Genomic DNA, 27,199 nt, shown 5'->3' on the forward strand with positions numbered 1-27,199 from the left:
TCAAAAACAAATGGTCGGGGGCTTCACCTGCACCTGAAACAGGACTGAATGATGCCATCACGCCTCCTAGCATGGAGTCAAAAGGAGCTTTTTTAGCAGCTGGCATCTTGTACACCAAATTACACCCGGGACAGAGTGATGAATCAATGGGACTTTCTCTTACACATTTTATCAGACGTCATCAGGTATCCACAAGCCTAATGGAAGACTCCTTAAGAGTATCACTTATAATGGTCGTCCCCCACCATATCCCTCTGCCAGGGGCTTTTTTTTTTTTTTTTTTTTTTGCAAAATGACAAATTTTACTTTTTTATGATGTTGTTGTATTTGATATACAAGTTGTATTAATCATTTTTCAATATAAATATGGGATTTCAAAATTCTGGGATCCAAAGTAAAATAGATCTCCAAATCACTAGACTACAGAGCTAGTCAACTGACTGCACTCCTTTGTAGAATCTCATGGAACCTTCCAGACTAACTGAGAACTACATTTTCCTCAAATCTCCTAGAATGTTGTCAGTCATGCCCTGACAGGTATATAAGGGGCGAGGGAATTGCGACTCAGTCAGTGAGATATAAGAACAAACTGAAGTGAAGTGAGAGCCCAGCAGCAATATTGCAAACCTTGTTTTATTGTATAACTGTGAAAGTGTACTTGTGTTTTAAGCCTTGAAGAATGTAAGTAGTGATTAATAAAAAAAATATTTAAATGAGATGCCAGAGATATCTATCGAACCCCTATCTACACAACAACGTAAAAGAAATACTGTTACTTTTTTTGCCATGCTTACCACATAATATTTGATGGCTTTCTAAGACTGCAGAACATAGACTTTTGCTCTCCCTAATACTGTCTGTTTTCCCCTGCAGAAAATAAAAGATGCCTTCATGAGCTCAGTATAGGAAGTGAAAAGCTCAACTGCAATCTAGTTTGCAGCAAGAGGCAAATTTGATGGGAAAATATCTGAAACAGAACACAGACCAGGCTGAACATAACAGTAATTTCCTCAGTTTGGTAGAGCTCCTTGGGAAATACAATGTCATGAGTGAGCACCTATGTCAAGTAGTTCGTAAAGAAGCTATGAACCATTACTGCAAGAAAACAATTCAAAACTAATTGATTGACCTTATGTTATCAAGCACCTTCCTTGCCATAAGGTCAGTGGACAACTCTACTGGAAAAGGCTTAATAGAACTATTTATAAACATTTTGAATGAAAACAAAATAAAAGCTACAACCAAGGCTACAAGAACAGTGTGAACATGAAGGGAAGAAACAGTGGTATCCAGACAAGAATCCTTGTGCTGAATCCAAGAGCTTTCTTCATGTATTGTGGCTGCCATTCCCTCAATCTGGTTGTGTCAGATGCATCTTCTTTAGATTGAGTATCTCTCTTCAGTTTACTACAAAGGATATATGTCCTGTTTTCAGCATAAACTATCAGGTGAAAGATCCTCATGGACAATATTACAAATCTGACTGTGAAGCCACTAAGTGATACTCGCTGGGAAAGCTGCATTGACAGCATAAGGCCAGTGAGCTACCAAGTGACTGAGGTTTATGACGCCCTGATGAAACTGGCGCAATCACCAGGCCAGAATTTGACACCAGGCGCAAAGCCTGGCAAACCAGATCACTGACTTTAAATTTCTAGTCTCAGTGTGATTTGGCACAATATCTTATTACAGGAAACATTGTGAGCAAGGCATTACAAACTAAATCGATGGACATTGAGACTGCTATTATGAGGAGAAGCTGCCTTTATTTTGTTGTGGCCTACAGAGACAATAGATTTGAAGATGCCATAACTGCTGCGAAAGAAATGGCGGAAACCTTAGGAGTTGAGCCTGTCTTCAAGGAAATTCATATTCATTGGAAGAAGAGACAGTTTGGTTCAAGGGCAAAGATGGGGTGATGGGAAACTAAGAAGAAAAATTCAAGAGGGAGCCTTTTTTTGCTCACTCATTGACACTGCTCAAGTGCTCATCGAAGAACATTTCGGACAAATGAAGCACCACAAAAAAAACTGGTGGTTTTGTATGACCTTAGTAAGCTTTCGGTATACAGAAAAACACTCTTTAACAATTGTACAGACCTTCACCGGACATTGACACCTGGGGAATCTTCAAATGTCATTGATAAAGACCTCTATGATAACATCCATCACATTTTGCCACATGGTTAGCACTCTCCCCTCCAAGTTCTCCAATTCATTCATGATGCAGAGCTGAAGGACACTTTTCCTAATCCACTTTTCCTGGATAGCTTTGAGGATTCTTCTCATGCTGCTGGTCACAGTTGGGAGCGGTGAGTGCAGGTTTTTGAAGCTCAGCTCATTAAAACATATTTTCGATCGATGCTGGCCAACGAGTGACATCACTTGCTATTTTATCGCCTGAAAATGCCACTGGCCAGTCTTTGGATCTCTCCGATGCTGTGCTTCAGTTTGTGAGGGCAAAGGTGAGAAAAGCAACCTTTTGAACTAAAGGACTAGGGTTAACATTCTAAGGCTGTCACCTATTGTAACACCATTTAATACTGGTCCACCCAATGTTGGTGTATAATTCGATTTCTTGATGTTAGTACATTTCAGTTATTCTTAAAATTCAAGTTTCTATAAGCTCAGAGGAAACAATTTTTTTTATTTGCTTATATATGGCATGAATAAATACAGATTTACAGATCCTAGCGTGCAAATTTGTCGTTTTATAAGACAGGGATAACTCATGCATGCAAATCATGCATCAAAGTCATGAAATGGGCTATAAATGCAATAAAAAATAAGGTAGTCAAAATTTTAACAAATGGATGGGGCGCTGAACATGCTCTTCACCTGGGATACCATTTGGCCTAGGGCTGGCCCTGATCATAGTAGAATCTTCTACACTTAAAAATCTATGAATCTAGAAAGAGAAGCTTTTGCGTTCTACTGTGACACCAGTGTCAGGGACAGCACCAGTGTTATAAAAAGCGAAGGCAATATGTGAGCTAAAAAGTTATTTTTAAGTTATCTTTCTTGCCCAAGAGAAACAGTTTTGCCTGTTTAACCGCAGTAAATTGAGAGAGAACCACAAGTTTAGTTGGTCAAAGTGCTTTGTTAGGAAATTTTAAAGTATATTATTTCACAAATGCTTTTTGTCTAAATGAAAAGAAAAAAAACAAGGCTGCTGAAAGTAGCACTCACAGTGCTCAAAAATACATTCTATCTTAATTAGTAACAGAGTATAATCAAGGCTGGCACCCACTCTGGATTCATTTCAGTCAAAGAGAAATAAGAATAGTCAAGTAGAATAAGATTCTTTTCTAGTGTCGCCAAATTAGATTAAACTCCAGTTGCAGCAACAGTCTGATTTTCTGCAGAACACAACTTTTTAGTATTGACATTGCCAACAATGGACAGCAAGCCAAGAACAATGACCTCCCGTGTCAAAATGATTAACATGGATAGAAAAAAAAATAATCTAGCACCGTATTTTCTCAATACCAGTCTAAGAAAACGTCTTGTCAGACAAGGAAGATAATCTAAGTCACTGCTACGCATTAACAGATTTTCAAAACACAAATAGCTGCCCTTGGAAATAAGGATAAAAAACCAAAACTTTCAGGGAAAGCAAAGAGATCTTGATACAGAATCTAAAATAAGCATTAAATAATAAGAGCTGTAGTAAAAATGTTTTCTACTTTTCTTTCCCTCTGTAAATGCTTTCAGAAAACTATCACCGTTGCCATATTGAACTGAGGGATAGATATGTTTTGATCAAAAGTAATTTCTTTCCTGCAGTCAGTGTTTTGCTTATATAAAACCCAATATGTTTCCTCTATTTTGATGCCATATAATGGTCAATCTATGAAAACTATAGCTATAAATGTATTATATTTTGAATGTGTTTAAATGTTAGACATTTGATTACTTCAGAGTATTAAGGAAAATACTGAACATGATTTAAAAAAAATGCTTTAAAAGCAGGGACCCTGCTAAAAAAAAAATCAAGATTTCTCCAGTTCTGTTTTTTTTGCTTTGAACTTTCCCATTTTGAGTCACTGCCTTCAGACTACAATCCCTCTGCTGGATAATGACTGGAGTCACTTTGGTGCTAATCATCTAGGCTTCTACTGACTGAGGTCTGGTCTACACTTAGGGTATGTCTACACTACGGGATTAATCCGAATTTATATAATTCGAATTTGGAAAACAGGTTGTATAAATTCGATTGTATGCAACCACACTAAGCACATTAATTCGGCGGTGTGCGTCCATGTACCAGGGCTAGTGTCGATTTCCGGAGCGTTGCACTGTGGGTAGCTTTCCCATAGCTATCCCATAGTTCCCGCAGTCTCCTCCGCCCATTGGAATTCTGGGTTGAGATCGCAATGCCTGATGGGGCTAAAAACATTGTCGCGGGTGGTTCTGGGTATATCCTCCCCCCTCTCCAGGAAGCAACGGCAAACAACGGCGTTTCGCGCCTTTTTCCTGGGTGAACAGTGCAGACGCCATACCATGGCAAGCATGGAGCCCGCTCAGCTCAAGACAGCAGTCATGAACATTGTAAATACCTCGCGCCTTATCGTGCAGTTTATGCTGAACAAGAACCTGGAAAATCAGGCGGCGAGGAGCAGGCTACGGCAGCGCGGCGAGGACAGTGATGAGGATATGGACATGGAATTCTATCGAACCGCGGTACCCGGTGCTTTGGAGATCATGCTGTTAATGGGGCAGGTTATAGCCGTGGAATGCCGATTCTGGGCCCGGGAAACAAGCACAGACTGGTGGGACCGCATAGTGTTGCAGGTGTGGGACAATTCCCAGTGGCTGCGAAACTTTCGCATGCGTAAGGGCACTTTCATGGAACTTTGTGACTTGCTTTCCCCTGCCCTGAAGCGCCAGAATACGAAGATGAGAGCAGCCCTCACAGTTGAGAAGCGAGTGGCGATAGCCCTGTGGAAGCTTGCAACGCCAGACAGCTACCGGTCAGTCGGGAATCAATTTGGAGTGGGCAAATCTACTGTGGGGGCTGCTGTGATGCAAGTAGCCAAAGCAATCACTCAGGTGCTGCTACGAAAGCTAGTGACTCTGGGAGATGTGCAGGTCATAGTGGATGGCTTTGCTGCAATGGGATTCCCTAACTGTGGTGGGGCAATAGATGGAACCCACATCCCTATCTTGGCACCGGAGCACCAGGGTACCCAGTACATAAACCACAAGGGGTACTTTTCAATGGTGCTGCAAGCACTTGTGGATCACAAGGGACGTTTCACCAACATCAACGCGGGCTGGCCGGGAAGGGTTCATGATGCTCGCGTCTTCAGGAACACTACTCTGTTTAAAGGGCTGCAGCAAGGGACTTACTTCCCGGACCAGAAAATAACCATTGGGGATGTTGAAATGCCAATAGTTATTCTTGGGGACCCAGCCTACCCCTTAATGCCATGGCTCATGAAGCCATACACAGGCAGCCTGGACAGGAGTCAGGAGCTGTTTAACTACAGGCTGAGCAAGTGCAGAATGGTTGTAGAATGTGCATTTGGCCGTTTAAAAGGTCGCTGGAGATCGCTATTGACTCGCTCTGACCTCAGCCAAAGAAATCTCCCCATTGTTATTTCTGCTTGCTGTGTGCTCCACAATCTATGTGAAAGTAAAGGGGAGAACTTTATGGCGGGGTGGGAGGCTGAGGCAAATCGCCTGGCTGCTGATTATGCGCAGCCAGACACCAGGGCGATTAGAAGAGCACACCAGGAAGCGCTATGCATCAGAGAGGCTTTGAAAACCAGTTTCATGACTGGCCAGGCTACAGTGTGAAATTTCTGTTTGTTTCTCCTTCATGAAAACCCGCCCCCTTTATTGACTCATTCATTCTCTGTAAGAAACCCACCCTCCCCGTTCCCCCAGCTTTCTTTCAAAGATAATAAAGTCAATATCATTTAAAAATCATGTATTCTTTATTAACTGATAATAAACATAGGGAGTGAACCAACAAGGTAATCTGGGTGAGGTTTGGGAGGAGGATAGGAGGGAAATAAAAGGCCACTGAACAAATTCAATGTAATGACAGCCTTTTGGTTGGGCTGTCCACTGGGGTGGAGTGGGAAGGTGCACGTAGCCTACCCCCCCGCGTTCTTACACGTCTGGGTGAGGAGGATATGAAACATGGTGAGGGGGGAGGGAGGTTATACAGGGGCTGTAGCGGCACTCTGTCATCCTGCTGCCGTTCCTGAAGCTCCACCAGACGCCGGAGCATGTCCGTTTGCTCACGCAGCAGCCCCAGCGTTGCAGCCTGCCACCTCTCATCTCGAGCGTCCCTCAGGACCTCGCGTTCACTGCCATCTTTCCTAAATTTAGTTACAGTGTCCTTCCACTCATTCAAATGAGCTCTTTGATTTCGGGTGCATTCCATTATTTCAGTGAACATGTCGTCTCTTGTCCTCTTTCTACGCCGCCTTATCTGAGATAGCCTTTGTGACGGAGGAGGGAGGCTTGATAAATTTGCAGCTGCTGGAAGGAGGGTTGAGAAAAAGGAGAGAAGTTTTTAAAATGATACATTTTACAGAACAATGCTTATACTCTTTCTTGGTGAAAAACACTATTCACAGTACATAGCACATGTGATTTCAGTACAAGGTCGCAATTTCCATCTTAATATTGAGTGCCTGTGGCTTTGGTGTTAGAGATCACAGACGCAGGTCCGGGCAATAGAATTCAGCTTGCATGCAGCCATGGTAAGCCATTGTCTTTCGGCTTCTGCGCCCTCCTTTCCCACATACCAAGCAAAGCCCGTTGACTGCTGCGGTTTTCCTGTTACCTTCAGCAGCAGAAAACAAACTAACCCCCCCCATCCAATTTTCTGGGATGATCGCTTTATCCCTCCCCCCACCGCGTGGAAGGTATCAGGGAAGATCCCTGCAGAAACCAAACCAACCCCCCCGCTCCCCCCTCCGGCCATGAATTCTCTGGGATGATCGCTTTATCCCTCCCCCCACCGCGTGGCAGGTATCAGGGAAGATCCCTGCTAGCCAAATGCGAAAAGCTCAGGGCCAATTACCCCCCCCCGCACTTGGCTAACTGCAGGGAAGGATTTCTTTTCAGCCACAGGCAAACAGCCCAGTAGGAACGGCCACCTCCGTCCCCTTAATTAAGTTCCCATATTTCAACCAGGTTACCATGAGCGATATCACTCTCCTGAGGATCACACAGCAAGATAAAGAATGGATGTTGCTTGAATGCCAGCAAACACCGGGACCATACGCTGCCAGGCTTTGTCAGGCAATGATACCAGATTACTTGCTGCAGGCATGGCGTGGTCAAGTGTCCTACCATGGAGGACGGAATAAGGCTGCATTGCCCAGAAACCTTGTGGCAAGGCTTTTGGAGTACCTCCAGGAGAGCTTCATGGAGATGTCCCTGGAGGATTTCCGCGGCCATCCCCAGACACGTTAACAGACTTTTCCAGTAGCTGTACTGGCCGCGAATGCATCCCAAGTCCTCAGGGCAAAGTAATCATTAAAAATGCTTGCTTTTAAAACAAGTTTTATATTTTAAAAGGTAAACTCACCTGAGGTCCCTTCCATGGGGTCATGGTCTTGGATACTGGCTTGGTTGGGAGGGTACTTCAGTCAGGCTGAGAAAAAGATCCTGGCTGTTGGGGAGAACGGAGTGCTGGGTGCTCTCTGCAGGCTCGTCCTCCTCCTCCTCTTCCCCGTCCGCAGAATCCTCAGGTGTAGCTGATGAGACTATCCCTGACCCGGAATCCACGGTCACAGGTGGGGTAGTGGTGGCAGCCCCCCCTAGAATTGCATGCAGCTTGGCGTAGAAGCGGCATGTCCGCGGCTCTGACCCGGAGCGACCGTTTGCCTCCTTTGTTTTTTGATAGGCTTGTCTGAGCTCCTTAACTTTCACGCGGCACTGATCTGAGTCCCTATTGTGGCCTCTCTGCATCATGCCCTTGGAGATTTTTTCAAAAGTTTTGGCATTTCGTCTTTTAGAACGAAGTTCTGCTAGCACTGAATCCTCTCCCCATATAGCAATCAGATCCAGTACCTCCCGTACGCTCCATGCTGGTGCTCTTTTTCGATTATCGGCCTGCATGGCTACCTGTGCTGATGAGCTATCTGTGGTCACCTGTGCTCTCCACGCTGGGCAAACAGGAAATGAAATTCAAATGTTCCCGGGGCTTTTCCTGCCTACCTGGCCAGTGCATCCGAGTTCAGATTGCTGTCCAGAGCGGTCACAATGGTGTACTGTGGGATAGCTCCCGGAGGCCAATACCATCGCATTGCGGCCACACTAACCCTAATTCGAAATACTAAAATCGATTTTGGCGCTACTCCGCTCGTCGGGGTGGAGTACAGAAATCAATTTAATGAGCCCTTTATTTCGAATTAAATTGCGTCGTTGTGTGGACGGGTACAGGGTTAATTCGAATTAACGCTGCTAAATCCGATTTAAAGTTGTAGTGTAGACCAGGCCTTACAACTTAAATCAACATAGCTATAACACTCAGGTGTGTGAAAAATCCACACCCCTGAGCACCGCAGCTATGCCTACCTAACGCCTGATGTAGAAGCAAGTAGGGCAATGGAAGAATGCTTCGTGAGGAGGTGGAGTTCCTATAGCAACGGAAAAACTCCTTCCATTGCCATAGTCTGTGTCTACACTATGGCGTTACTGTGGCATAACTACGATGTCATAGCTATGTCACTATAGCACCTGTAGTGTACACACTGCTTAATACAAAGTACTCCATCTACACAGGATTGAACCACTTCCACAGCATTCTCAGTCTCCCGCCTGGCTGCTGATTCTTTCTATGCTCCCTAAAGCCTTCTAGTCTCTTTCAAGAACTACAAGGAACCCATGAGTGAGAATAAAGTTAGTTAAAACTCCTTCCAAATAAATCACTCACTGATTCAGCATAATAGCAATGTAACTATCTGTTGACTCATGTTATTCCACTGAGCTGGTGGGACACCAATTATACCTAGCAGAAAGGGGTGCCAGAGGCTGCCTCTGCCCTGTTTTCCATAGAGGAGGCATTCAGTAACAATCATATGTAGGAGTATTGGGGAAGAATAAAACTAAAAAAGTAGAAAGCAGAACTTACTAATATCAATACTAGCAGTTGGTGACGTTCCTCAATATGTCATGGTAGAGCTGAATGAGATCTTCCAAATTCAGTTTGAAATAGGTTCACAAGAGAATAGTGTGATTCATAATTCCCTCCCTAATATTATGTGAGAATTGTTTCACTTAGGTTCTCAGATCCTGAAGTTAAAAACAAGAATTAAATTTAAATGAATCCAATTTTTCCTATCTATGGTCTAATTTCATTGTAAATCATAGCCAAGGTTCAGGTTCATTAGCTTTGTGCCCACTCAAATGTCTGCTGGAACTGAAGGCTGGACTAGGCCTCATCTTCAATAAGAAAAGAACTTACTGTTCTCAAGGGAATTGATTTCCCTTTGTAAAATTGGGATAAAGTGTTTTATTTTATCATAATAAAAAGAGACACAGACTGCTAAACAGGGAAAACAGCAAATGTAACATTGTACTCTTGTCAGTCTCTCTCTCTCTGTCTCAATCTCAATAAAAATGGCTTCTGCTGGACCAAGTTGTCCTTCTTGATTAGAAGGCATAGCCTCAGCCAAACAAAGGAAGGAGAAAAACCCATGTGCTTTCATTGTAAAATTTATTCTAATTAACCCGGTTCAAAATAAAAATACACCAGAAATAGGATCCTGAAAAACGGCCTAGTAACAATATCCACAAAAAGCAAAAAATTAGCAAAACCCACACTCCTCTAATATGCCCAAGACTGCAGTTGTCATTTCCATGTGTACGTTTTTTCTAATTAGGTGAGCTATTCTGCCAAGTTTTTTAATCCTCCTTCCTTCCTAGATATCAATATATTGAATGCAGCAATGAATACAGAGAATTAAGTACTCATGTTACCAGTAATACCAGTATCTAAAACATGAAGACCCCCAAAACATTTCAAATTGAGACATCATGACTAACAGTAATTCTATGAATCATTAATACATTAGAAAATGACCTCTGTCAACAGCAGTACAAAAATGGTACACACACACACCCCCACACCTCTACCCCACATAGCAAAATATGTCTCTCTACTCACCATCATGCACAGGGGTCCTCACCTCTCAAGCAATGATTCAGAATAATCATGTTGCAAATAATATCCTAAAGCACTCTTTCACCCCTTCATCCCAGGCTGACAATTTCTCTTTTTCTCCCACTCCAGGAGCAGCTAAGTCATATCACTAACCTTGAGGCTGAGAAGACAACCTATTTGAAAACCGTAATGCCATTCTGTGAACAGTCATGGTGTTTACAATGTCTTCAAATCCCCACGCTGAGCATCAGGTCAGCAAAACTTTAAGCTGCCAAAAACCTAAGGTGCTGGATGAGCCTTAAACCCAGATAGAAGAAGCAGGTATGCAGAGTAGCTAGCAATTTTTGCTTTAAAAAAGTTACCTGTGGAATTCTTTGTGAGGACATGAGTGCTTGATTATAAAAAATGCGACCAAAGTGATCTCGATCCGGAAATACTTCTGCTTGGCGGGGTAAGTTTGCTCCTCCGGAGTCAACTAAGTCAAATGGAATGAAAAATAGATTTACATACAATTTATCTCTGCACAATTTTAAACAGAGATACTATTTCATATTATTTAAAAATTACTTGAAATGTCACCTGTCTGAAAAAAATTATACTTAATATACTAATCATGAAAAACAGATCAGGCTTCTCCACTTGCTAAAGGAAAATTGATGACCACACATGAGAAGCTGTTATGCATCCTAAACATTTTTAGGTAAACTAATGGTAGCTGCATTTAAAGATGTAATTACACTTGGCTTTACAAAACTTTTTAAACTCATCTGACAAACACCTGTTTGTTTTAAAAGACACTCCCTTATAGGCCTTAAAACTGGAAATTAAAAATTAAATTTTCTGTGTTCCAGGATAAACTTATTTCCTTCCTAAATATATACAATCTAATATCAGTCACTGTAGCTGCAGAAATTAAAACTACACTTAATTTAAAAAATATATAAGGAAAGACATTCTAAAGAAGGCACTGCTTAACCCCTCACTTCATGAGTGGTTGCAAGAGCCTGATGCTTTGTTTATAACTCGATAAATCACTGAAGAGCATGCCTTTGATTTCAAAGAATAGGATCACACAGAATTGTTCACTGGCAACCCATTCGTTTTGATAATAAAAGTTCACAAGCCAAATATTGTTTATTAAGAAGTTAAACTGAAGAATTTATACTAAAAATATACTACCTATACCACAGCAAGCACATTTAGCACACACATTTGCTTATTTAATAAAATAATGTCTAAGCATGCTAAAATTAAAAAAATAATTTACTCAACCATTGACTTTTTTGACTGAACAAACACAGAGTAAAACACATTGAGATGGAAAATACTAAAAGAAAAATGTCAAATGGTAAAAAGCTATTAACAGAAACTATAGATGAAGTTTGTGTTTTTATTCTTTTTTAGATGGGAGTATTTCAAAAGATGTAAGTAACTTTCTAAGAGAACCTTTCAACAGAAATGATAAAACAACAAAATGACTTCAGTTCCTGTCTTTTACATATAACTTGAATTACTGTTGATGTGTACACACAACTTTTCCCCACTGGGCTATTTTGCTTTGTTCTATTATGCTGGTAGTAAAATGAAAGAACCCATTCCTCTGGGTCTTTAGTTCACTTTACTACCTTTATAAAAGGAACGAACAGATAAGCATATAATCAAAAAGCACTGGATGTGTGAACATGTCTGAAATCCAAAACACTTGATTTGTCAAATATGGGGGTATATCAGTCTTAGAAATGTAGGACTGCAAGGAACCTCAATAGTCCTCTGCACTGAGGCAGGTCTAAGTATTATCTAGACCATCCCTGTCAGGTGTTCATCTAACCTGTTCTTAAAAACCTCCAATCACAGAGATTCCACAACATTGCTAGGTAATTTGTTCCTTACAGTTAGAAGTTCTTCCTAATGTCTAACCTAAATCTCCCTTGCAGCAATTCAAGCCCATTACTTCTTGTCCTGCCCTCAGTGATTAAGGAGAACAATTTATCAACCTCCTTTATAACAACTTTTTATGTACTTGAAGACTTAGCATGTAATGTTCCCCCTCAGTCTTCTCTTCATCTGTGTGCTAAATGTGCATGCTAAATGTGCTTGCTGTGAGGCCAGTAAGCTACCATATAAATTCTTCAACACTGAGATACTCCCATCTAAAAGATTACACAAGTCCACTTGTTTCAGTATTTCCTCACAGGTCATGTTTTCTAGACCTTTAATCATTTTTGTTCCTCTCCTTTGGATTTTTTCCAATTTGTCCATATCTTTCCCAAAGTATGGTGCCCAGAACTAGACACAATACTCCAACTGAAGGCTTATTAGTGCTGTGTAGAGTGGAAGAATTATTTTTGGCTTCCTTACAACACTCCTGCTAATACAGTAGAACCTCAGAATTATAAACACCATAGTTACAAACTGACCAGTCAACCACACACCTCATTTGGAACTGGAAGTACGCAATCAGGCAGCAGCAGAGATCAAAAAAAAAAAAAAAAAAAGCAAATACAGTACAGTGCTGTGTTAAACAAATGACTAAAAAAATAAAGGGAAAGCAGCATATTTCTTCTGCATAGTAATGTTTCAAAGCTGTATTAAGTCAATGTTCAGTTGTAAACTTTTGAAAGAACAACCATAAAGTTTTGTTCAGAGTTATGAACATTTCAGAGTTACAAACAACCTCCATTCCCGAGGTGTTCCTAACTCTGAGGTTCTACTGTACATCCCAGAATGATGTTCACTTTTTTTGCAATGGTATTATATTGTTGATTCATATTTAGTTTATTATCCACTATAAACCCCAGATCCTTTTCTGCAGCACTCCCATTTTGTATTTGTACAACCGATTGTTCCTTCCCAAGTGTAGTATTTTGCATTTCTCCTTACTGAATTTCATCCTATTTATTACAGTCCATTTCTCCAGTTTGTCCAGATCATCTGAATTCTAATCCTGTCCTCCAAAAGGCTTGCAACCCCTCCCAGCCTGGTACTGTCCACATTTATAAATGTACTCTCTCTGCAATTATTCAAATAATTTATAAAGATAATGAACAGAATTGGACCCAGGACAAATCCCTGCAGTACTCCACTTAATATGCCATTTCAGCTTGATTGTGAACCATTGATAACACTGGTCTACAATTTTTGAGTCGTCTGCTTCAGAGATAAAATGTGCTATTTATTATGTATTTTGATGTGCTGAATTCAAATATGACAATTAAAACAACTGATTGGCTACTGTTTCTAATATATTTAAGTTTTTACATTTTATGTCTATGTATATTGTGTAGATAGTAGAGTTTTAATCATAAATTGTAAACCTAGGTCTTTCTTTCCATGTGTTTATGGTTGCTTTACATGATAATATTTCACCTGTCCTGTTTATGTAACACTTTAAAAATCAGCAAAAGGGTTATCTAAATAAAATTTATTATGAAACAAAAGGCAAAAAGCTATTATGTACATAGTTTAGTCCTATTCAGTGTCTACTCGGCGCTTCTTGGCTTGTCTCTTGTATTCATTAAATGGAGCATCTCTTGTCACTGTCCAGCAATAGTCTGCAAGCATTGATGGGCTCCATTTGCCCTGATAGCATTTCTCCATTGTTGCAATGTCCTGGTGAAATCGCTCGCCGTGCTCGTCGCTCACTGCTCCACAGTTCGGTGGAAAAAAAATCTGGATGAGAGTGCAAAAAATGTATCTTTAGTGATATGTTGCAACCAAGGCTTTTGTATGCCTTGAGGAGGTTTTCCACCAACAACCTGTAGTTGTCTGCCTTGTTGTTTCCGAGAAAATTTATTGCCACTAACTGGAAGGCTTTCCATGCCGTCTTTTCCTTGCCACGCAGTGCATGGTCAAATGCATCATCTCGAAGAAGTTCACGAATCTGAGGACCAACCTTCCTTTATCTTAGCTTCACTTAACCTTGGAAATTTTCCACGGAGGTACTAGAAAGCTGCTTGTGTTTTGTCAATGGCCTTGACAAAGTTCTTCATCAGACCCAGCTTGATGTGTAAGGGTGGTAACAAAATCTTCCTTGATTCAACAAGTGGTGGATGCTGAACACTTTTCCTCTCAGGCTCCAATGACTGTTGGAGTGGCCAATCTTTCTTGATGTAGTGGGAATCTCTTGCACGACTATCCCATTCGCAGAGAAAACAGCAGTACTTTGTGTATCCAGTCTGCAGACCAAGCAAGAGATCAACAACCTTCAAATCGCCACAAAGCTGCCACTGATGTTGGTCATAGTTTATGCACCTCAAAAGTTGTTTCATGTTGTCATAGGTTTCCTTCATATGGACTGCATGACCAACTGGAATTGATGGCAAAACATTGCCATTATGCAGTAAAACAGCTTTAAGACTCGTCCTCAATGAATCAATGAACAGTCTCCACTCATCTGGATCGTGAACGATGTTGAGGGCTGCCATCACACCATCGATGTTGTTGCAGGCTACAAGATCACCTTCTATTAAGAAGATCCTTTTAATGGTCATGGAACATGGAAACCCTAACATCACCTGCAGTATATTTGCAGTATAGTTGCAACATATGTGTGGGGCCCACCTCTTGTCCTGATCTCCAATTTTGCAGCCAAAAGAAAGGTGATAGGCTTTCTTAACCATAGTGGTTATACTGCACTTTTGTGATGCAAAAGTCACTTTACCACAAACATAGCAGAAGTTATCTGCACTGTTCACACAAATACGAGGCATCTCTGCTCACTTTGGCTAAACAGAAATGTGTCCCTTTTCAAAATCAAACACTGACAAATAAGAGAGCACGATACTGTATGATTTCTAGAGCTGATATAGGGCAATTTGTTCAGCAGAGTGATGTAAGCTTTGTTATGATTGCCTCATCCATGACTTCTAGGAATAACATGATGCAATTCATATCATATATGATGCAATACCACCTTCAGATTGCATCATTCATTGTTTTGCCTAAAAAGCAAGTACTGTCCAAACCCAGTCATAGATTTATTCATAGATCCAGTCAAAGATGTATTTTAGTCATTTCTGGTTTAAATTGAGATCCCTTCCCTTTATAACTCACTTATCCTCCGCCATTCCCAAGTCAAGGGTCGTATATACTGACCCAATAGCATATCTTGAAAACTAGAGCCAATCAACAATTTCAAGCATCATTTTCATTCTAAGTGACCCAGAATTAGTAAAGTTTGACTACATTTATTTCAGATGCATTTTGGCTGTAGAGCAGTGTAACTACTCTCTGAGTACAGTTTCCCAATAGTTGTGCACCCACCTTATAGTAGGTTCATCTAGGGTATATGTCTCTAGTTTGTTTATGAGAAGGTCATTTGAGACATCAAAAGCTTTACTAAAGTCAAGATGTAATGTTGATAGTGTCAATTTAAAAATGTAGTCTTCTAGCTAGAATCCCTGACCTTTGTTTAACAATAGCTATTTTTGTAATGGGACTTACCTAAATATAGACAAGGGAGATGATTTTGCATTGCAATTTCTTGAGCACGTAAATGTTTCTTCACCGTGACTGGATAGTAAGTACCACCTTTGACAGTTGCATCATTAGCAACAATCAAGCACTCCACTCTGAAAAGTAGAAACCTTATGAGAACCAAGCATATTTCCCAACTGATCTACTTTACCACTATAACTAGGATATCTGCAACAATTTCCATCAGCATTAAATGTTTATCGCTTTAAAACTGTTCCACTGTTAGATTCCCTCTCTTAAAGGCTGCATGTGATTTTATGTCATATTTGCTTTAAGTTCTTAGAAAAAACAATATTAATGAAGAAGCATCTGAAATCTCTAGTTTTAAAGAAAGCTGCACCAATTTTACTGAGCATCACTGTACAGAAATGTAATAGAAAAGGAAACAATTTGTTGTTTAACATTTTCTTACTCTCTCAAAATCTGCTGCAATGTGCATGTCCCTCTCGAAAAATCCCTATTTCTGTGTTCTGTATTAGCAGCATTCATATTCTGAGAAGGGGACCTGTAGCATGACAGTCCAGTGTCAAAATATAAAGCAGTCCCCCAACCTTCTCTACAGTTGCATCAACTAAAGCAACAACTTTATAGCTTCAATTGTTGTTCATGTGGCAAAGCAATTGTTCTGTTGATTAGCAGCATGTAAATTGGAAAAAAATAGTTTACAATGCAGGGCTCCCACACTGTCCATGACAACAGTGATATTACTTTTCAACATAAGGCCACCCACAAGAAGTTAACAAAAACAGAGACTGTTTATTTTAACACAACACTCATGCTGGATTTAAAACCAACTGTAGCTAAATACACTTTGGAAATTCTCAGTCTCATACACTTTTGGAAGAAAAAAATACTTGGTTTTCTTAACTGTACTTAAGCACCTGGTTGAAAATGAAATACTTGCTGTCATCATTCCTGAGGAAAATAGTAATCAACAGTCATGACTAGATAGATTTACCTGTATTATCTTTGATGGCAGAAATGAAGCTCTTGGTGTGTTAGCATCAACATGGGAGTTTAGAACCAAGGAACTATGAATTTGTAATGTATTTTGTTAACTATTTCTTTTCAGTTCCAGATAAACTAACTTGATTTCTGGGCTTATTGAGAGAACAAGAGACAGGTTCTCGGCTCAGAGCAGCTGAGGAAAGCTAGTAGTAGTGGAGTGGAAAAGGTGTTTCCTAAGATACATTTCAACCACCCAGTTCTGGGCTGTTCAAGGATGCTCTAAACTACACTAGCTGCAGTCATCCCACAGGGACCACTGCACCAGTCTAGATCAGTGGAGAATCATGTGATCTGCCTTTCCCTTCAGGACCTTAGTTGAGGCTGAGAATCACTAAGACTCTTAAAAATATTTAAGCTGATTTTTTTAAATTTTGTTATTGACTTAACTCTGAGCCATTCTGTCTGTGCAGCACAATACCTTCATGCTAGAAGAGCCTGTGAGTGGCTCTACCTAGAGTGAGTCCATGAATAACCTAGACAGACTGTGAAAGCAAAGCAGCAACAGTTAGTTACTCACTGATCAGCCAACTTATGTGACAAAAGAGTAGGTGAGATCCAAAACCACTAGAAATCTCCCAGAGTGACCCAGGTACTTAAAACTAAAAAAAACCTCTCCTCATTATTAGAAACAAACCCAAAGAACAGTTCCGCCTCAGTGGCATCCCCTTAAAGCCACAAGCCATTTGAACGTCCTTACTAAAAGAGATTTTATTTTGAAGAAAGGTAAATGGTTGTTCAGAATTTTTTTTTTTTTTAAAGAAAGAAATATGGGAGGAGCTTGACCATTAAGCCATACATTGTGGGTGTTACAAGAAGGCACTAGATAAAATCATTACCCTCCTGGGGTTCCTTCAGCTTCCTGGCTCATCGTCCCTAAAGTAATATCCCGTCACAATAGTTTCAACAAGTGCATCATTCTCCCTTAGAGAGACTTTCTTACTCCAAGACATCTTTCCACATATTTAAAATTGCCTTTCTACCTCACCTATGTCCTTGCACAATTAACCATTTATTTCTCATCAGAAAGATAACAATGCAGCCTCCAAATGAGTTAATAGGGATGTTGATACATGTATTGTCTAAGGTCTGAGCTACGCTAGAAACTTAGATCAGTTTAATGACATCAGTCGGGGTGTGCAAAATCCACAGCCAACCTAAATCCACAACTCCCTTACCCCCATGTAGACGACACTAAGTTGACAGAAAAATTCTTCTGTCAACCTAGCTACTACCTCTCAGGGAGGTGGATTAGCTACGCTGACAAGAGAACCTCTCCCATTGGCATAGACAGCACAGCTATGCCACTGCAGAATTCTAAGTGTAAACAAGCCCTAAGAATAATAAGAAGAACCACCCAGCTGAATCCTTTCCATGAAGTCAAAACTAAATAGGCAGAATAGCCATTTTAGTAATCTTCTGGGTCACAGGAGGCAAATACCAGAAAGACTTCAACTTAATATTGGAAACAAAGTGCTAGATGGTTCCCAGCGCTGGAACTAGGAACCACACAAAAACATCCTCTCGCTCACATAATAGACATAATACACCTCTACCTCAATATAACGCTGTCCTCGGGAGCCAAAAAATCTTAGTGTTATAGGTGAAACCGCGTTATATTGAACTTGCTTTGATCCACTGGAGTGCTCAGCCCCACCCCACCCGGAGCACTGCTTTACCGCGTTATATCCGAATTCATGTTATATCGGGTCGCGTTATATCATGGTAGAGGTGTATATAGATCACTGGCAATTTCTTACCCCGACACCCTTCCAATGCCTGTGATAATGCCTCCTGCCGGTACCTCTTCATTACCATACAACTGGTAACCTGCAAACTGGGAGAACTCCAAGAATGGAGACCTAAAAAAATGACAAACATTTTGATAGGGTTATTAACCGGAAGCAGCCTGACAAACATTATTTTCTTTTATAAAGTTCATGGTTTTAAAATGTATTCTTGCAATCCATCTTCCAAACAATAGATATGTCAAGATTTCAAACCAACACTACTTGCCAGCAGGGTGGATAAAAATCAATGATTTTTTTTTTTAAATTGGATTTTTTTGAGGAAAAAAACCCTATCTAAGGATAGTTTTAATTAAGATACATTGTAGCTCAAAGATATCTCATCATGGAATAAGGATTATTAATTCTAATTCTATAGTATGAGACAATATATAAATCTAATATAAGTTTAAGAAAAGTTTTGTAAATAAATTCCAATAGTTTATGGATTAGGGACCCAATCTTAAGGGGATCCAGGGACTTCTGTATAGATTATTTAGGTTAATCTTTCTATCTACCCAATGGGACTCACTGCTTAGCCTAAAAGATACCATCAGAGATGCTTAATTTGCAGTTCTCAAACTGTGGATTTGTGTCTCCAGAGATAACCTGTTTGTTAACAGCAAAAATGTTTTTAAATAAATAAATAATATAGAGAGGTAAGAAACAACAGACTTCAACCCTATTGCTCCTCTGCAAATTTGTGTACACAGAGTCAATCCCTTACCTCTCTCTAAAAGTGCAAAGTTTCAAAAAGTTCAATGAACAGAAGATTGTTGGGGGCGGAATAAATCTGGACAAGGAGAAGAAGTCTGGAGATAAATGTGAGAAGGGAAGGACAGGCAGTAGAAACAAAAGTGAAACTGTTTGAGCAGCATATTCCAGAAGTCTTGAGGTCTTTCTGAGTGTAGCCTTCATTGATTTGAGATCTACCTTACCATTCTCTCACTAGAAGGGAAAACCTATAATGGCAGCAGGCCATAAAAGAGACCCAGTTTGGGAATATTTTAATGAAGTTCCTCTACCTGTGGGTAAGAGAGGCATGCATGCAAAATGCAAACAGTGCAAAAAAGAAATGCAAGGCCTGGTTGCCCAAATGAAACATCATTACGAGAAGTGTTACTTCTCAGGAGGAAGCTGAGTTGAAGATGATGAAAGGAACATGTCTGAACACGCAGGATCTTCAGGATAGTAAACTTTTTTATTTCATACTTCTTTCCCAAGGACTTCCTTCTGGACTATTCTTGAATTATCATATTTGAGCAAAAAATATAGTTGTTACTCTATGGAACTATCATTTTAGATGCTGTTGTGATAAAAAAAAAAAAAAAAAAAAAAAAAAGCTGAAATAGGCAGATCTTCCTTTTACAGTTTCACCTTTAAAGTAGTACTGAGTGTCAGTGAATGCAATGAGTAATACTAAATGAGCAACATGGTAATAATCTTTAAATAACTGCATTGATTTATTTTGTTTAGGAGAATCCATCCCCTCAACATACAGGATTCTGAAGACTATCCACCGTCAAGATCACCATCATTTTCTATAGTTTCAGAGTTATCTGCCAATGATAGAGTTTCAGTCACATCATATATGTCACATAGCCACAGTATATCATCTGTAGCAAAAAGAAAAAAGAAAAAAAATCATCCAGAAACAACCATAGATAAATTTATGATAAGAACCAGCAGATTACAAAATGAGGTAATTGATGAAAAAATCGCCCGGTTTGTTTATGCAACAAACTCTCCTTTCCGTATGATTGAGAACCCACACTTCATTGACATGGTTCAGTCATCTATAAGACCAGGATACAGTCCACCCAACAGAGCAGATGTCGCAGGCAAATTGCTGGATAAAGTGTATGAAAGAGAAATTGAGCAGTGTGAAAAAGGTCTAGAGGGTGAAATTGTTAACCTGAGTCTTGATGGGTGGAGAAATGTCCACAATGATCCTGTTGTATGTGCTTGTGTGACAACAAAAGAAGGGAATGTCTTCCTTACAGAAACAACTGATACATCAGGAAATGCACACTCAGCAGAACACTTACAAGAAGTAGCAGTAAAAGCTAAAACTGTGAAAAAAAATTCAAATGTCTAGTATGCAGCTTGGTCACAGACAATGCTGTAAATGTATCCAAGATGAGAAGAAATTTAGAAGAGAGTGAAGAGAGTCCCAAGCTAATAACATACGGTTGCAGTGCTCATTTGATGCACCTCCTAGACAAAGACTTCAGTGTTCCAGAAATAAAGGTTAATGTTGTTGAAATTGCAAAATACTTCCATAACAACCACTTTGCAGCAGCTGCTCTGAAAAAGTGGGAGGAACCAAGCTAACTCTCCCACAAGACGTGCGATGGAACTCAGTAGTGGACTGTTTTGAGCACTGTATCAAGAACTGGCCTAATCTGATGACAGTTCATGAAGAAAATCATGAACAAATAGATGGCACTGTCACAGCCAAAGTTCTCAGCATTGGGCTTAAGAGAAATGTTGAACACATGCTGAGTACCCTGAAGCCTATTTCTGTAGCCTTGAACAAAATGCAGGGAAATAGCTGTTTTATTGCTGAAGCTATTGAAATTTGGAAGGAACTGAGTGAGATCCTAGAAAGAGAAATATGCAATGACAGAGTTAAATTACAAGCATTAAAAAATGAATGGGAAAAGCACTATCTCCAGCTCATTTTCTTGCAAATATTCTCAATACTCAGTACCAGGGTCAAACCTTAACTGTTAGAAGTTGACAATGACATGGACATCCAGCAATCATTCCTCCATAATGCCAACTATAATAAACTTCAGAGCTAAGGGTGAACCATTCAAGAAAAAAGTTTGCTGATGATGTTTTAAAGAAAGTCACATCAGTGAACTGGTGGAAGTCACTTAAGCACTTGGATTCAGAGACTGTTGAAGTGATAATCTCACTTTTAACAGCAGTAACTTCTTCTGCCAGTGTAGAAAGAATATTTTCTTCCTTTGGACTAATTCATTCCAAATTGAGAAATCGTTTGGGACCTGAAAAAGCAGGAAAGCTTGTTTTTCTTTTTCAGATTATGAACAAAATGGAAAATGAAGGTGAAGACGACTGAGTTAGCTGCAGAAGCCAATATTTTAAGTTTCTCATATTGACCTGGCTGACATAGTCGATTTAATTTTTGCTTTGTTTTTAAAAATACATTAAACTATTTTAGTTAAAAACAATTTTAACAAAAACAAACTTGATTTTAAAAAACTTGACTGTTTAACTAAATACAAAAATTCATATGCTTGTTTTGTTAAAATATTATACGTTTGTTGTTGAAGAAAAAAATCCAGAATACAGAACGTTGTTGTTTTAGTTAAATAAAACAATCTAAATGTCTGTCGGATGATGTTCTCCTCCTAATACAGCCTGGCAAGAAAATCCTCCACATATTAATGATTAACCTGTTGAATTGGAGATAGTTCACCTCCCAGTGACTTCATAAATATCTGCTTCAATTACCTTTGGTAAATGAAATAACCAAACAATCATTCATTTTCTGATATAGCTGTAAAACTAATCTGAAAAGTTTTCAAAATAAATCACTTTAAAAATGTGTTTATAGTGTGTACTTTCTAAAAATGAAATCTACATCTATCTCTAAGTTGTGAAGAATATGTATTAAGGTTATAACAACCAACAAGAATGTACTTTTATGTAGAAATCCGTGATTAAATCGAGTCTTCCTGACTAGTGATTTAAATCAAATCTACCCTGCTTGCCAGTAGTTTAGGAAACTTCAAAAAAAGAGACAGTTCTGTTAGCTTACACAACACAAAAGGGTATTTGATGCTTTATAGCCAATAATAAATTACCCACCCTGGATCTATGAGTCTGTCAATTCTCTCTCTGGGTAACAGCTTTCCTCTTGATGTATGAAGCTTCCGTGCCTTTTCTCCACCCCCTGTGATACAAGATCATTAATTAGATCTACTGTACACACAAATGAATAAATCACTATTTAACGTTTAACTTAGAATGAAAACAGAGCTGAATGCTCAATTACAAAAATACAGACCTTAAAGAGACAATATATTTAATAGAGCTTATATTTTAGATGACAGATTATCTGCATCATCTTAAATCAGTTTGTCATATATTCTAAGTTACTTTTTCTACATTCTTTACTAACAAAGTTTGAAAGCAAATAAACTCTCAGCTAATAGAGCTTATCTACTGCTGCCTGGGGTTTCATTTTGACAATGAACTAACAGAGCACTCAAAAACTCACTTTTTAGGGATCATAGGAAGGAGAGATGGACAGGAACCTACTGGGCTGTGTTCATTTCCCTACAGCACATTCTAAATTGTTTTGCTGAATTCAGTTTTAAATTGCTCAACCGATGGGAGATTTCTCGGGAGATTACTCTAGAGTGTAGAAGACCTCACAGTTGGGGTGTACAGCATTTAACATTCAGCCTACGTTTCCTTTTGCTCCTCTTCATCCATTACTTCGTTATCTCACTTTGCACTTAAATTATACCTCTCATTCCTTGGCGTTTAACACCATTCCAACCCTTGTTGCCAGCTGACATCTCTCACCCTCTTAGTAGCAGTGGCATGTACCATTTTATATTTCCTCAGAAACTAATCCCACAGATGTCAGTGAAGGCTAATTCAGTGAGAGCCATTCCTACCGATAGGGTGAAAGAGGGACACTTACCCTTTAGAATTATGCCAGACAGCCACCTGATCATTTTTATATGCTTCTATGCCTTTTCATTACACTACAGACTTCACAACTTCAGTGAATTCCACAGACTGAAGGGTAAACTAATGCTCAGGAGGAATATAAGTGAGCAGGATGAAGGAGAGTGACTGTGCAATACTTTGCTTTTCTCCTATCCCCATCTGATGGAAAAACATAGGAAGATTCACAGAAACAAACAGCCCTATCCTATTAGCCATGAGCACCACTGGGAGGTGCTGAGCATCCTTCACATCCATTGAAATGAGTGGGAGACAAGGATATTCAGCATTTCCCAGGAGAAAATTTGCAATCCTGCAAGCAAGTAATAACGATAAAATTAAACATGCAACCTTAACTCTGTTCCCTTCCAAGGTTGTGAAAGAAATTGTATTGTAAGATTTGAGAAATAGCAATTTAACAAATAAACTCTCATAATGCAGACAAACAAAGGAGCAGAGTTGAAGTTGGAGGTCCAGCCTGTCACAATTAGTTGTGCAGCCCTGATGTAGTATTTTAAATTTTATATTCTTCACTTAGTTGGAATTAGTTAATTTGAATTTTACAATCATGAAGATTAATCCCTGTGTTTGTAGTTTTCCTATAGTACAAGGCATGGCTAAGTTCCTCAAAGATCATCTCTGCAAACTGAGGGTATATCTACAACAGCAGCACCGTACTGTAGTTGCTTCTTACACTGACAGAAGGGTTTTTTCCATCCAAGTCTCCATGAGGCAGTAATTAAATCAACAGAAAAATTCTTTCACGGATCTAGCTACGTCTACACCGGGTTTTAGTTCGACATAACTATGTCTCACAGGGCACAACATTTTTCAAAGCCCTGAGCAATGTAGCGATGTCAATCTAGTTTTTAGGTGCAGACCAGGCCTGATACAGTAATTGACAACTTGAAAAGAAGTGTATTTGCCCAGCTGATTGGTTATAAAGGCAAAAAGCATAGCAACAGACTGGAATGAAGAAGGGAATACAGATGAAGTGAAAAACATATCAGTAAAAGTCTCTTATTAACAATCTTATTTGTTTAAAGGAATACTGTCATTAAATTCATTAAAACAACATACTTAGGAATTTAAAATTATTTTATTTTAATAATCAACTTTCTACTATTTATTCAGTTTGCTTACTTTTTGCCTCTCTCTCAGCTTGGACAATGAAATTAAGATACAGTGTCATTAAGTCAGCTTCACTTTCATTTAGAGTCTGTTTCTAGTCACTTTCAGATCCTTATGCAATAGCACACTGCTGTGCTATTTGAATGGCAAACATAGGGTATATTAATTTAAAAACTATTGCGATTTTTTTAAATGTCATGGAAACATGTTATTGGTGGTAGATTTTTGTTAAGCTTTATTATTATTATGGCAAAACCTAGATTTTTGAACCAAATTAGACCTGACGTTATCCTTTCAAAGTTTTCAACTAATGGAAGGTAGCAGAACTAGACTCAAATAGGAATAGCCCTACATTTCAATACATCTACTAGAATACATGTGAGAAAGAATCAGCCAGCTGAGAGAGAGAATGCCACCTCAGATCACTGGCACAGCCTGTCCAGTATCCCATCTCCAACCATGGCCATCTCTGATGCTTCAGAAAAAAACAGACCAAAAACCCTTCCAGAATATTTTTTTATTCATTCTTTCCTGACCCCTACAGGTGGCTGGCTGAAGCCTGAAGCATGAGCTTTTAGGAACATAAATGAGCCCTGAGCCTACTAACACAAGAAACCCCATCACTCAACACACTCATAAATTTGTCCAGTTTTTAAAAATTAAGATCAGTAAAGAAAAACTGTACAAAAAATAAATCCAAGGCTACTTTAAATAATGTTCTAAAATCACACACACAGAACTTACCTAATCTGATTTTTTCTGCTAGCTCTTGGAGTTCAGTTACTAGTGCTTTCATTCGTTCATAGTTTTCCTAGATGAGGGGGAAAATGTGAGCATTTAAACTTTAATCAACACTAACAGTAATATTTTAATAGAGAATCATGTCACAGGAAAATTTGTTAGTTACTGGTGATATCACATTGTTTGATCCTCTTCAAAAAAATTTATATTTTCTTACACTAATAACAATATTTCCACTTATCTTTTATCCAAGCATCTCAAAGTGCTTTCAAACAAGCCTCACAAGAGCGCTAGTGGAGTTAGATTCTCAGAAGACTTGTTTTATGTTTCAGTCAATCAGAAATCAGCTTATCCATAAAAGGAGGTTATGGGGGGGAAGGGTGCTCGGGTTTTTTCCTCTAAGTTTTAAGTTTTGTTTTTAACTAATCATTATAACACACATCAGAAGGATTCAGTTCAAATGCTAGTACTCCTATTTTGTGCCAAAAGATCATTGGTACAAGTCCCAGCCTAAGGAGAAGTTAAAACTCAGATTCTCTATACTTATTCCAGCAGACTATTTAGGTATAAACTAGGGCTGCCAATCGCACTGTTAAACAATAATAGAATATCATTTATTTAAATATTTTTGGATGTTTTCTACATTTTCAAATATATTGATTCCAATTGCAACACAGAATACAAAGTGTACAGTGGTCACTTTATACTTATTTTTGATTACAAGTATTTGTACTGTAAAAAAACAAAAGAAATGGTATTTTTCCAATTCACGTAATACAAGTGCTGTAGTGCAATCTCTGTCATGAAAGTTGAACTTACAAATATAGAATTATGTACAAAAAAACTGCATTCAAAAACAAAACAATTAAAATTTTAAAGCCTGCAAGTCCACTCAGTCCTACTGCTTGTTCAGCCATTCACTCAGACAAACAAGTTTGTTTACATTTGCAGGAGATAATGCTGCCTGCTTCATGTTTACAATGTCACCTGAAAGTGAGAACAGGCATTCTCACGGCACTGTTGTAGCCGGCATCACAAGATATTTATGTGCCAGATGCGCTAAAGATTCATATGTCCCTTCAGGCTTCAACCAACATTCCAGGCAACATGCGTCCATGCTGATGACGGATTCTGCTCGATAACAATCCAAAGCAGTGGACTTACGCATGTTCATTTTCATTATCTGAGTCAGATGCCACCAACAGAAGGTTGATTTTCTTTTTTGGTGGTTCAGGTTCTGTAGTTTCGGCATCGGAGTGTTGCTCTTTTAAGACTTCTGAAAGCACTGTCCACATCTCGTCCCTCTCAGATTTTGGACGGCACTTCAGATTCTTAAGCCTTGGGTCAAGTGTTATAGCTTTCTTTAGAAATCTCACATTGGTACCTTCTTTGCATTTTGTCAAATCTGCAGTGAAAGTGTTCTTAAAATGAACAGCATGTGCTGGGTCATCATCCGAGACTGCTATAACATGAAATATATGGCAGAATGCCGGTAAAACAGAGCCAGAAACATACAATTCTCCCCCAAGGAGTTCAGTCACAAATTTAATTAACACATTTTTTTAATGAGCGCCATCAGCATAGAAGCATGTCCTCTGGAATAGTGGCCAAAGCATAAAGGGGCATATGAATGTTTAGCATATCTGGCATGTAAGTACCTTGCAATGCCGGCTACGCAAGTGCCATGCAAATGCCTGTTCTCACTTTCTGGTGACATTGTAAATAAGAAGAGGGCAGCATTATCTCCTATAAATGTAAGCAAACTTGTTTGTCTTACTGATTGGCTGAACAAGAAGTAGGACTCAGTGGACTTGTAGGCTCTGAAGTTTTACATTGTTTTGTTTTTGAGTGCAGTTATGTAACAAAACAAAATCTACATTTGTAAATTGCACTTTCATGACAAAGAAATTGCATTACAGTACTTGTATGAGGTGAATTGAAAAATACTATTTCTTTATCATTACAGTGCAAATATTTTAATAAAAAATATACACTTTGATTTCAATTATGACAGAATACAATATAGATATGAAAATGTAGAAAAACATCCACAGTATTTAATAAATATCAATTGGTATACTATTAACAGTGCGTTTAAAACTGCGATTAATCATGATTAATTTTTTTTTAAAGTTAACTGCGATTAATCAACAGCCCTAGTGTAAGCTAAAGACACCAAGATGCTCATCAAAGAAAGAATAAAAATACCCTGGTGGCCT

General features: G+C 39.1%; 1 protein-coding gene across 2 annotated transcripts in view; it reads right to left on the minus strand.

Annotated features, from left to right (window-relative positions):
* MCCC2 (methylcrotonoyl-CoA carboxylase 2) overlaps positions 1-27,199 on the minus strand; it is an 84,268-nt gene that overhangs the window by 51,019 nt on the left and 6,050 nt on the right. For both annotated transcript variants that reach the window (XM_034773836.1, XM_034773837.1), the window contains 5 exons: positions 24,984-25,050; positions 22,239-22,323; positions 18,372-18,473; positions 15,574-15,701; positions 10,494-10,606 (listed from right to left, as the gene is read on the minus strand). In XM_034773836.1, the coding sequence (XP_034629727.1) occupies positions 10,494-10,606; positions 15,574-15,701; positions 18,372-18,473; positions 22,239-22,323; positions 24,984-25,050 (495 nt within the window). The remainder of the gene's footprint in view (positions 1-10,493; positions 10,607-15,573; positions 15,702-18,371; positions 18,474-22,238; positions 22,324-24,983; positions 25,051-27,199) is intronic.

The sequence above is a fragment of the Trachemys scripta genome, chromosome 6, assembly GCF_013100865.1.
Source record: "Trachemys scripta elegans isolate TJP31775 chromosome 6, CAS_Tse_1.0, whole genome shotgun sequence".
Taxonomy (NCBI): domain Eukaryota; kingdom Metazoa; phylum Chordata; order Testudines; family Emydidae; genus Trachemys; species Trachemys scripta.